Genomic DNA, 13,218 nt, shown 5'->3' on the forward strand with positions numbered 1-13,218 from the left:
ATTCCCTGGATGTACTACAGTTTATTTGCTTTCCTACCAAAGATTATCTTGGTTGCTTCCAAGCTTTGGCAATTAGGAACAAAGCTGCTATAAATAAACATCCATGTGCAGGTTTTTGTGTGGACATAACTTAACAGTTTATCTGGACAAATACCAAGGAGCTCAACTGCTGGATTGTATGGTAAGAATATGTTTAGTTTTTAAAGAATCTGCCAGACACTATTTTCCTATCAGCAATCAGAAAAGTTTCCTGTTGCTCCATATCCTCACCAGCCATTTGGTGTTGTCAGTGCTCCAGATTTTGCCTTTTTTAATAGAGGCTCCATGCATTTTTGAAAATACTAGAAGACCCTCAACATGATACACTAACTAAAGCAGTTTCCTTATAATCAAGAATATTGTACTAATAATCTATAGTTTATATTAAGAAATAGAGAAACATGTCCACATACATACAACTGGTTTCAGTACTTTTCAGTGTTCCAACTTCTCTGAAGATTAAAAGGCACCAGTATCTTATCCTAAGACTGAATATGAATAGAACTATTTATCATAAGAAAAACGTTTAGAATGTCTTCTGAATCAAAAAAAAACCTGACCTTGTAAAATTTTAAATGCCGCATCTTAAAAGTTACACTACACTTTAAGGTGAGGTAGAAAATCTGGCTATGTTACTTGATAAGTTAAAACCCCAGTTTCACATCGGTAGAGCAGGAAGAATATTTCACACAGTGCTTATGAAAATTAAATGCAAAGGTACATAAAAAGTTTAAAGGACTTAGTATGTGTCATGTGATAGTGTTCAATAATTTGTAGTTGTTTGACTATAACACACAAACTGGATGCAATCACAAGACATAGAAAGTAAGAGTAAATATCTTTAACTTGAATACCACAAGCTTTTATTTTTTAATCATCAAGATAAACACTTGGGTAAACTGCATTGCTCTCTAAAGAAAGATCTGACAGTTACATTAGTACAGTAAGTAAGACTGAGGACATGAGAGTAATCTTCCTGTTTACAACACTTCTCATCTCCTTGCTTAACAATTCACTCCCTGTGTTTGAGAATCTGTGCTCAGGACAAAAGAACTGGTTCTCAGATTTCATGCGGTTGATAAACAGCTTTAACAGAAAGGCACTAGGTAAACAGTAAGTGTTGAGATGGAGAGCTAGACTTTCATTTTATATTTCTCTACACTGAACATTTATATACATCATTCTCATTTATTATTTACAGAAATTATCTAAACGGTACATAATGTCCACATTATAGAGTTGGGAAACTGAAGCCACACAGCTGTGTTTGTTACCATGCTGCTTCATATAAAAGATGTTAAGTCAAAAGAAAAAGTTACTTTTGGTTCTGTCAGGGCAGAACAAACCAGATGCCAGCTTCATGAAGAAGAGAGAATTTGAATTATACTTTGTAGGAGAGACTGAATTTAAATTTACAGATCCCATAGGAAAAGGGTAAAAGAGAGAAAACAGGATAAGCAGGTTGGATAGTAACTGATTTCAGATGAACAGAGTAGAAAAGCAGATGAACAGGGTAGAAAGGAGCTATCAGTAGATGAGAAATGTTAGGGGAAAAAATAAACTAGGGCAATAAAACATATGACTGAATCTACTACCAAGGCAGGGATGGAGGGCCTGGCTGAGGTTGGTATCTTATTGAATTGCCCTGTATTTACATTATCCCGGTACAGCTGACTCTTGAACAAGACAAGTTGGAACTGCATGGATCCACTTATATGCAGATTTTTTCAATAAATACATACTACACTATCTGCAGTTAGTTGAATCCTTGGATGTGGAACTGAGGATATAGAAGGCTGGCAGTAGTTACACTGGATTTCTGACTGTGCAAGGTCAGCATCCCTAACCCAAGCGCTGTTCAAGGGTCAACTGTAATTATTTAACCACAAAAGTCCAGGTTCTAGATATTTATACAATCCTTACATTTAGATGGTCTTGCCTTTGAGTCTTCCTAATTTTCTCTAATATTGCCAAATTTTCTTTTTCAATTCCTTCATCCTCTGACTTTTTCCCACTAATAGGCTCTTCTTCCTTCATCTCATAATGATCCAAGTCTTCTATATCCTACAAAAAAATTAAAAATTTAGCTACTCAAGCTTATGCCAAATGTTAAATTATTCTTGAACTAGAACATACAAGAGAGAAATACATGTACCCTATAAGGAGGGGAGAAAAGTTTTCACCATTCAATTTAAAAGGTTCTCTCCTTTTATATCCTATATTTTAAAGCTAGAAACTGAGTAAAACATATTTAATAATTTTACAAAGCCATAACCATCTTAAATGGCTTTAAATCTCCTATTAAGAGGAATTTTTGAAATAGTATAGCATGAGGTACCAAGAACTTTAATTTGACTTCTAAAAATCTATTATATTTAGTTTAGTACCTAGTCTAAAATGTGAACACAGATATAGGCATAAATAAATTTGCCCATTTCAACTTTATAACCACAAAAACAAAATTTTCATGTGTAAAACATCAGAACAGTTAATTCAATGGAATGCCAGAAGACCGTTAAAATGCCAATACAGTATAATGGCTTCTTCTATATCAATAATGAAATAAAAGAAACAGAATACAAAATTGAATACACAGAATGTTAATTATGTCAAAATAAGCACAGAAAAAAAAAGAAAAGGACATATACTGAAATACTATTATCGGCACTTTTTCTTCTTTTCCAAGTTTTCTGTAGTGAGTACATATTGAATTTTTATAATTAGGAAAAAAGTTTAAAAAAAGAATTCAAACACCATCTCTAGGTCAACATCATTAATGTCCACATAATTTATCACCCTCCTTTCCCTTATCATCTGCTCTTACACATTCAAAAATTCTGCATACGTTTGTATAAATCTATTATCTTATTTCCAACTTTACTTTCAGTTCAGTTCATTCACTCAATTGGGTCTGACTCTTTGCGACCCCATGAATCACAGCACGCCAGGCCTCCCTGTCCATCACCAACTCCCGGAGTTCACTCAAACTCATGTCCATCAAGTCGGTGATGCCATCCAGCCATCTCATCCTCTGTCGTCCCCTTCTCCTCCTGCCCCCAATCCCTCCCAGCATCAGAGTCTTTTCCAGTGAGTTAACTCTTCGCATGAGGTGGCCAAAGTATTGGAGTTTCAGCTTTAGCATCAGTCCTTCCAATGAACACCCAGGACTGATCTCCTTTAGAATGGACTGGTTGGATCTCCTTGCAGTCCAAGGGACTCTCAAGAGTCTTCTCCAACACCACAGTTCAAAAGCATCAATTCTTCAGCGCTCAGCTTTCTTCAAAGTCCAACTCTCACATCCATACATGACCACTGGAAAAACCATAGCCTTGACTAGATGGACCTTTGTTGGCAAAGTAATGTCTCTGCTTTTTAATATGTTATCTAGCTGGGGTCGCGAAGAGTCTGAGACGACCGAGCGACTTCACTTTCACTTTTCACTTTCATGCACTAGAGAAGGAAATAGCAACCCACTCCAGTGTTCTTGCCTGGAGAATCCCAGGGACGGGGGAGCCTGATGGGCTGCTGTCTATGGGGTCGCACAGAGTTGGACACGACTGAAGCGACTTGGCAGCAGCAGCAGCAGGTTGGTCATAACTTTCCTTCCAAGGAGTAAGCGTCTTTTAATTTCATGGCTGCAATCAGCATCTGCAGTGATTTTGGAGCCCAAAAAATAAAGTCTGACACTGTTTCCACTGTTTCTCCATCTATTTCCCATGAAGTGATGGGACCGGATGCCATGATCTTAGTTTTCTGAATGTTGAGCTTCAAGCCAACCTTTTCACTCTCCTCTTCCACTTTCGTCAAGAGGCTTTTGAGTTCTTCTTCACTTTCTGCCATAAGGGTGGTGTCATCTGCATATCTGAGGTTATTGATATTTCTCCCGGCAATCTTGATTCCAGCTTGTGCTTCTTCCAGCCCAGCGTTCCTCATGATGTACTCTGCATATAAGTTAAATAAGCAGGGTGACAATATACAGCCTTGACGTACTCCTTTTCCTATTTGGAACCAGTCTGTTGTTCCATGTCCATTTCTAACTGTTGCTTCCTGACCTGCATACAGGTTTCTCAAGAGGCAGGTCAGGTGGTCTGGTATTCCCATCTCTTTCAGAATTTTCCACAGTTTATTGTGATCCACACAGTCAAAGGTTTTGGCATAGTCAATAAAGCAGAAATAGATGTTTTTCTGGAACTTTCTTTTTCCATGATCCAGAGGATGTTGGCAATTTGATCTCTGGTGCCTCTGCCTTTTCTAAAACCAGCTTGAACATCTGGAAGTTCACGGTTCACGTATTGCTGAAGCCTGGCTTGGAGAATTTTGAGCATGACTTTACTAGCATGTGAGATGAGTGCAATTGTGCGGTAGTTAAAGCATTCTTTGGCATTGCCTTTCTTTGGGATTGGAATGAAAACTGACCTTTTCCAGTCCTGTGGAAAACTGCTGAGTTTTCCAAATTTGCTGGCATATTGAGCGCAGCATTTTCACAACATCATCTTTCAGGATTTGAAATAGCTCAACTGGAATTCCATCACCTCCACTAGCTTTGTTCGTAGTGATGCTTTCTAAGGCCCACTTGACTTTAGTCATCAAAATCTCTAAAGAAGTAGTCTATACTTTATCTACATTTTATCAAGCAGATTAATTCATGATTTCTAGACCAGGTTGATTTAGACCACTTCCATCCAGACTCAGTGATCTTTTTCTTGGACTGCTATCTCTTCAACTCCTATGCCTTTCTTATTTAGACCCTGTCTATGACTTCACACTTCATAGAGCTAATCTCCCCTGGAATGCACATTTCAGCTACGATTTACCACCTACACTTGTTTTCTTCAGAGTGCTGCACTGTATCTCCTCCTCCAACTTCAATCTCAGCCATATTCCAACCCACAAAATTTCTCCACTCAGTATTAAACAACACAGAAGTCATCACTATCATCTTGACAAAACAATATTCACGGTACACTATTTTCTGCTTAAGGCCTTATCAACAATCACACCAAATATAAACAAATATTGTCTCTAATTCAAAACTCAGCCATCTGCTTTTTCTAGATAAACTTGCTTTCCAAGCCTCCAACACATCAATCTTCTTCCAAAAGGACAATCTCCAATGTGCTCAAACACCATGCCCAGGGTTGTTCTGGTCCTTTTTACCACATTATTTTAGTTCCCTAGAATATCTTTTCACCTATCCCAATCTGACATCTCCAAAGTCTATCCTATCTTTCTAGGTTTCCGCAAATGTTGCTATCCTTCCTTCATATTCTCTTGTGAATGAAAAAAAGAAAGGTACATAAACTCTTTGAGTACAATGTCTACTTTATTACATACTGGGCTCAATAAAAGTTTTAAAATTTTAATTCAGTTTATTCCAAAGTTAAACTTCATGTAAACATTAAAAAAAAACTTCCTATCTCTCCAAAATTCATTCTAATTGAATAATGTTAAGAATTATTTTAGGGCTTCCCTGGTGGCTCAGTGGCAAAGATTCTGCCTGCCAATGCAGAAGACACGGGTTCGACCCCTGGTCCAGGAAGATCCCACGTGCCACAGAGCATCTAATCCCCTGCACCACAACTACTGAGCCTGTGCTCTAGAGCCTGGGAATGACAACTCTAGAGCCCATGTGCTGCAACTACTGAAGCCCCCGCACCCTAAGAGTCTGTGCTGGGCAACAAGAGAAGCAACCGCAATGAGAAGCCCGCACACTGCAATGAAGAATAGACCCTGCTCTCTGCAACTAGAGAAAAACTGGCACAGCAATTAAGACTCAGCACAGTCAAAAATAAAGTTATTTTTTCCAAAAAAGAATTACTTTTACTTCAAGACTCACAAAACAAACCTCCAAACACGTTAGTTATAAGGCATCCTATGAAGTGAATTTTAGATTTAAATTTTTCCAAATCAAGAAAAATAAGGTAATAACCTGAACCAATGTTTTAAAACCAAGGTTGTGGAACTTAAAAGCCTTCTATCAGGTCAGTATAGAGAAAGAGATCTTCATTATGAACTTTGAATTTAAATGCAAAGCTTTGGAGTCTGAAAACCTCTAAAATTTTATCAATGACTAGCAATTAAACTGATGTAAGCTCAGTGTCTTTGGAATTTCTTCTTTGACACTCTTAAGTTTTCAATATGAGATAGTTTTCATTACTTCTAATGAATAGTCCCTTAAATGTTCTCAAATTCCCCTTTTATTCAAACTTTTGAAACTTAGTAGTTCTTATTCTTAAACCAAATCAGGTTAAGTATTGATTACTATTAAATGCAAATATAATTTTAGTACTAAATGTTAAGAGCTCTTATTTTCTATGAAATCAAATCCAAGGACATCAGATAAGGAATTTGCTAAAAAGTATATGATGAATTAGAGATAAAGCCAGATTTTAGAAACTGCATTAAACTTCAAATACAATGTGCTTCTTATTATTCCACATTAACAATGGTTTTATAAAGGAGATTAGAAAATTACTAAAATGTCCAAAAATGAAGATATTTATGAAATGTTACTTTTACATAAAATACCTACTTCAGCCATCTCTTCCTCTTCCTCCTCTTCTGAAGTCACCTCTTCTGTTGTCCCATTCTGAAAAGAAAAAAAGAGTTTGCCAGGACTACACAGAACAAGTAAGCACACAGCATATCAGAAGACTTTAGGGACAAACTACTTGTCACTGCAATTCCACTAACAGCTTATTAAAGCTGAAACATTTACTCTTAAATTCTGCTTTGACAAATATTTATCAGCTTTTTAAGAAAAATTTTGAAAAATTCAACTTAACAGATGTCTTAGAAATTAACAAAGGCAATTAGTCAAATATAAAGCAAACAGAAAAAAATTTTAAACATATTCTAATTAATATTTTAAATATTCTAATTTAAAATAAGAAAACATTTTATACGTATCGTTATGCCTATAAGGCCAATGGCTTCTTTTTGGCTTAAAATACTCCAAACCAAGGGTTCCTTAAAATATCTACCTTTTAAGGTTTGAAATGAATCTTTCCATAAATTCTACAGTTTACATTTTAAAAGGTTAAATGCATTATAAAGGCATAGAGACTGCACAAAACTAAAAGTTATAAAGTAATCACCATTTCACTAAAGAGTTATTTTTCTTTTTTTATAACATGCTATTTACCACAGAATATTTCTGTGTAAGCTACAACTTAACTCTCACTCACAATGAGTCAGATAGGGTTTTAAGAAGAGCTTTTATATCTATTTCAATCAGAGTTCATAAAGACAAGCTTCCTGGACCCAGAGCACACTTCTCCAGAACACAAAGTTCTCTAGGACTTTAAAAACTTGGTATTTTTTTCCCCCAGATATTCTTACTCTATGTGTCCAACTACAGCTGGGAAGGATCACGTTCATATAGGAGATCAACCCTGCTGGCCTCTTAGTGTCAGAACCAGAAAAAAAAAACAATTTTTTAATGTAACTCAATGCAGCAGCAAACTCTCCTAACAGAATTCTCTCTTCTTTTTACTCAGGAACTGCAAGGCCACCTGTCAAGCACCTCCCATTCATATGCCACAGGAAGAGCACAGGTTTGAAAAACCAGGAGAGGCCATAGCAGAGAAGAGTGACAACTGCTGAGGACACTCATAACAACTCATACCTCATCTATAAATGAGGAGATAATAGGGCATCATCAGATATTTGAAGAAACTAGCAATCTGAAAGAAAGGCACCAAGTTAAACAAGCAGAAGTGACCTGAAGCATGATCAATGAAAGCAATAAATCTAAATTGGAGGGACTTGCCTGGTGGTCCAGCAGTTAAGGAACCACCTTCCGATGCAGGGGATATGGGTTCAACCCCTGGCCGGGGAACTGAGATTACATATGCCACAGAGCAACCAAACCTGTGTGCCACAACTACTGAGCCGTTACATCCTTGGAGCCCACCCACCATGACTAGAAAACAGTCCATGAACTAACAAAGACCCAGCGCGCTGCAACTTAACACCAAAAATTAAACAAATACTTTAAAAAATCTAACTGGAATCTTTAGCAGTAATTGAGAAGATACTGCGTCCATAAAACCTAAAAATATTACTATGTAAAAGAACAAGAGAGTTCTGGGAAATCAAAAATATCTCCCCTCAAAGGGAAAAAAAAACAACTTAGTAGAAGGGCCAGAGAGCAAAATGGACCTGAATGAATAAAATATTTATTAAAGAAGACAACCAAACTGTGACATTCCCCTAAAATGTGGAGAAAAAGGATATGAGGAGTGGGGTGGGAAGAAGGTGATTAAAATAAGAGAAGAGTTAAGGGAAAACAGACCGGAATATAGAGATCCAGTATTCATCCAATATTCATTCAGAAAATGAGGGAAAGAAAGAGACAAATGTTACCAACCTAAAGAAGGATGTCAAAATATCAAGTAGCTCTGAATGCCCCAAAGTAATGTTGAAAAATAAAACCCCATACTTTACAGTTAAAGAAGAAAAAAAAAAACATATCAACTTCCAGAGAGAAAAAGTATAAAGAACTAAGAATCAGACAGGTTTCAGCCTTTTCATCTGTAACGAATTACACCAGAAGAAAAAAGTTAAAGAACTTGGAAAGGACTCGGCTATGAATTTAGAATTCCCTGAGTTCCATCAGGATGTGAGCCATACCTGTACTTTATACAAAGTCAAATAAATATATTAAATAAATAGTAAAAACAGTCACTGAGTATTCAAGGAACACTCCTCATATCCACCCTCGGAAATCCTTTCTAGAAAAAAGAATACATTATTCAGAGATATATTTCAGAGAGGGGCAACCATGGAGTACAAGAAACAGCAATAATCAAAGACATCTCTGGTTAAGTCTAAGCAACTGCTGCTAATGCAGCTGAAAGTTTACAGGCCATATTCTGATCACAGTGAAAAACTAAAAACCCCAAAGCTGCCTGAGAATCTTTAAAAATTTGTTCTAAATAATTTTTGAATTTAAGAAGAAACTGACTTGCATATGCCCCTGTAATTCAATTCCTAAATACATGCCTAGAGACATACTTGCATGTATGTGTACCATGTACTATAGACAAAAATGATCATGGTAGCACTGTTCCTAATAGCAAACTGGAATCAAACCAAAAGTCAATAAACAGTCAAATGGATAAATATGTATGATACAAACAATGGAATAAATACAGCAACATTAAAGAACTATAACTACACACCATATAAATGAATACACTCACAATGCTGAGTCAAAATGGACATGAAGGAATACACAGATAGTATAACTCTTAATATGAAGCTCAAAAACAGGCAACACTAAACCATATTGTTCAGGGATGGATATATGAGCAATAAAACTAGAGAATAGCAAGGGGAGGACTACATATAGGAGAATGATAATCTGGAAAGAGCCTGAAGAAGATTTCTGCAGTGTAAGCAATGTTCTATTTCTTTACCTGAGTGGTGGCTAGGTAATAGTTGCCAGGTATTCACTGTAACTAGTTATTATACTAAACTTATGTTTATATACTTTCAATACATATTATTTAAAACTTTTTCTTGTAAAATATAAGTAATATGACTAGAGATGGACTCAAACTACTTAAGAAATACAAACTGTTTAGAAAATAAGTAAATTTTAAGATCTATGCAATAAAGTCAAACAACACTGTAGAAGAAAACAAATACCCTCATGTTTCATTATAAAATTTAAATCACATTGATCCAATAAACTAAAAGAGAAAAAGAAGAAATGATTACGACTAGAGTAAAAACTAAAAACATTTAACAAATAAAAGGGTCAATTCTTTCAAAAGACCATTATAAAAAAACCGACAAGCCTCAAGATAAAGAAAACCTTAGAAAAGATTATAACCACAGATGAAGATGATGCAAAAAGTGAATACTTTGCATATCTTTCCAACAGCTTCAAACGTACAGAGGAATTTATCAATTTTTTAAAATCTAAAATTACTAGAACTGACTGAAGAAATGGAAAATCTAAGAATACTACATAGAAAAGAAAAATGGAACGGGCTCAGATGTTTGTTTAAATCAGGGTTTCTCAACCTTGGAACTACTGATATTTTTTAACCAAATGACTGCCTGTTGTGGGGAACTGTCCTGACATGGCAGGATGTTTAGTAACATCCCCTCTACCCACAAAAAGCCAAGAGCACACTCCTCCACCCCTGCCAGCGTGACAATACAAAGTATCTTCAAATATTTTCATGTGTCCCATGGGAGGCAAAACTACCCCCTAGCTGAAAACTGATTTCAACTATTCTAGATCTTAGAAAAAAAACGCAAAGCTTCCCAAGTCATGAGACTGCTTATACTTAAACTAAAATTAAACAAGAGGAGCCTAAAAGGAAAGACATTATATTAGACTCTACTTGGAGAAGGCAATGGCAAGCCACTCCAGTACTCTTGCCTGGAAAATCCCATGGATGGAGGAGCCTGGTGGGCTGCGGTCCGTGGGGTCGCTAAGGGTCGGACACGACTGAGCAACTTCACTTTCACACATTGGAGAAGGAAATGGCAACCCACTCCAGTGTTCTTGCCTGGAGAATCCCAGGGATGGGGGAGCCTGGTGGGCTTCCGTCTATGGGGTCACACAGAGTCGGACACGACTGAAGTGACTTAGCAGCAGCAGCAAAGTAGAAAAACCCCAATATAAAGTATCATATCTATTGTGTTCTACCCCCAACTCCCAACCTACGTAGGTACTGAATGTTTATTACGAGAATGCCAGGAAGAGTCAAAATTAGGAAACTTATTCATGTAATTTATAAGCTATATCCCTTTATGGAATTATTAATATATGCATGGTCATGAAAAACAAGGTAGGTCTATATGTATTGTGTCCATGATATACTTTTAAGTGAAAAACCTACATTTTCTAAAGAAGCAAAGTTGAACATAGTATGTACTTTCTTTCCTGAGGCTCCACTAGAACTATGATGAAGACATACCATGAAGGTTAAACATTGTACAAACACACAATGTAACAACAAAAAAAAAGAGGGCTACCAGTAGAAAAGACAACTCATGCTAGAAGATGACAGTGAACTGAAGAACAGTAATTTAAGTGGAGCAAACAAGTCAAGCCATGGGTTAGGGGATAATCAGCAGGCTAATCTGTCCCACAGCACCCTGGAGAGGCTCCAGATGAAGACACCAGGTACACTTGACAGCAGGAGTGATGGATAGGACTGAAAACACAGATTAACCAAAAGCCAATTACAGAACAGATTGTCCAGCCACCAAAACACACTGCTCTCCTTAAGCAAAACTCTGGCATACATATCTGTCTCAAGCAGGAGATAAGGTTTCACGTCCAGAGAAACCAAACAGTTCCAGCCATCATTTATGATTATACCAGGAAACAGGGAGTGGAGGATAAGGGATGGAAATCAGCTTAAATTCCTCCAAAAAGCTGTATCAGTTGGCAAGTTTTGGCCACAAAGAACTCCTTATCAGCCTTTTAGTACCTCTTTCAAATATGAATGAAAAAAAAAGGAAAAAAATATGAAAAAGCGACAGAATGAAGAGATATATGAGAAAGTCTTCAAAAAGAAAAATAACAAACCAAGGTAAATTAGAAAAAAAATTATTAAACTTATTAAAGAGAAATAGAGATGCTTGAGGGAGAATATCAAAGTAACTCCTTAAAGACAGTTATGATTACATCAACAAAACAAAACTAGAATACTACGAATAAGGAATAATTAGAAAACAAGCTTTTAGAACTTATGGTTTTCTAATCTCTGGAGAGGACCCACAATGAGCCACACCTCCCAGCATTCATCCCTTATATGGACTCCTCCCACTGTCAATTTGGGCTGGCCCTATGGGCTTCCCGGGTGGCTCAGAGGTTAAAGCATCTGCCTCCAATGCGGGAGACCCGGGTTCGATCCCTGGGTCGGGAAGATCCCCTGGAGAAGGAAACGGTAACCCACTCCAGTATTCTTGCCTGGAGAATCCCATGGACGGAGAAGCCTGGTAGGCCACAGTCCATGGGGTCGCAAAGAGTCGGACACGACTGAGCGACTTCACTTTCACTTCACTATGACTTGCTTTAACCAGTAAACATGGTAGAAATGACAGTGTGCCAATTCCAGATCTAAACTTTAAAAAAAAAGCCTGATAGCTTCTACTTTTGTGCTCTTAAAAGCCAAAAATAAGAATTCTGACTACCTTTCTAAAGGAAAAGAAGCCACGATAAGAGACCTGGAATGATGAGATGCCATGTGGTAAGAAGGGCCATGTGAGGAAACAGCAGGCATCAGACACGTGAATGAAGAAGCCATGTTGGACATTCCGGTGTGGGCACATGTCCAAATAAGGAGTCCCAACCACTATCTGACTGCACAGTGAGGTCAGCAGAAAAACTGTCCAACTAAGCCTAACCAACCCACACAATCCTAAGAGACAGAATAAAGTGTTGTTTAAGCCATTAAGTTCTGGAGTAACTGGTTAAGCAGTAATAAATAGCCAAAATAAAACTTATAAAGCTATGACTGTTCAAATAAAATTTTCAAAAATGTTTCAGAACTTGAAATTAAGACAAAGAGACAGAATATAGTGATAATAAGATACAAAGATTCAAACAAGGAGGTCTGAAATCCTACTGGTTGGTATTCCAAGGTGAACAAAGAAAAGAATGGAAAGGAGAAAATGCCACAGGAAAAAACATAAGGACATCTACCCAAAAAGAAAGAGTCAAGAGTCCAAGTTTGACAAGGTCCATCCACACCAAGTGCTCAAAAACAATGAAAACCAAACAAACTACGACTCAGTAAACCACTGTGGTATTTCAGAACACCAAGGGAAGGACAAAGTCCTAAACGCTTCCTGAAAGTCACGCAGAGACGACCAAGACTAAGAATGGCATACACACTGACTAGACAACGGCAGAGGCTGAAACTGAGGTGAAATTTTTTTCAACCAAGAATTACACATTCAACCAAACTATCAATCAAATGAAGAATATAATACCAGTTAACATTTATTGGGCACTTATTATGCACCAGGCACTGTCCTAAATGATTTACATGTAACAACCTATTTAATCTTTACATGTCCCCCCAGATATACGTATTACTAGCATTTCTCCCATTTTGCAAATGGGAAACTGATGCACATATTGCTAGTTAACTAGCCTAATGAGCAGTAATCAAGATTCAAACCTATGGTGGTCTGGCCTTTTTT

At 37.1% G+C, this 13,218-nt stretch overlaps 1 protein-coding gene across 2 annotated transcripts in view; it reads right to left on the minus strand.

The window, feature by feature from the left end:
* The window catches only part of UBE2Q2 (ubiquitin conjugating enzyme E2 Q2), a 65,390-nt gene that overhangs the window by 33,546 nt on the left and 18,626 nt on the right, over positions 1 to 13,218 (minus strand). For both annotated transcript variants that reach the window (XM_055418045.2, XM_055418044.2), the window contains 2 exons: positions 6,572 to 6,628; positions 1,963 to 2,103 (listed from right to left, as the gene is read on the minus strand). In XM_055418045.2, coding sequence (XP_055274020.2) covers positions 1,963 to 2,103; positions 6,572 to 6,628 — 198 coding nt within the window. The remainder of the gene's footprint in view (positions 1 to 1,962; positions 2,104 to 6,571; positions 6,629 to 13,218) is intronic.

Source organism: Moschus berezovskii, chromosome 21, assembly GCF_049115385.1.
Source record: "Moschus berezovskii isolate FMDL1 chromosome 21, NW_MosBer_1.0, whole genome shotgun sequence".
In the NCBI taxonomy this organism is placed as follows: Eukaryota; Metazoa; Chordata; class Mammalia; order Artiodactyla; family Moschidae; genus Moschus; species Moschus berezovskii.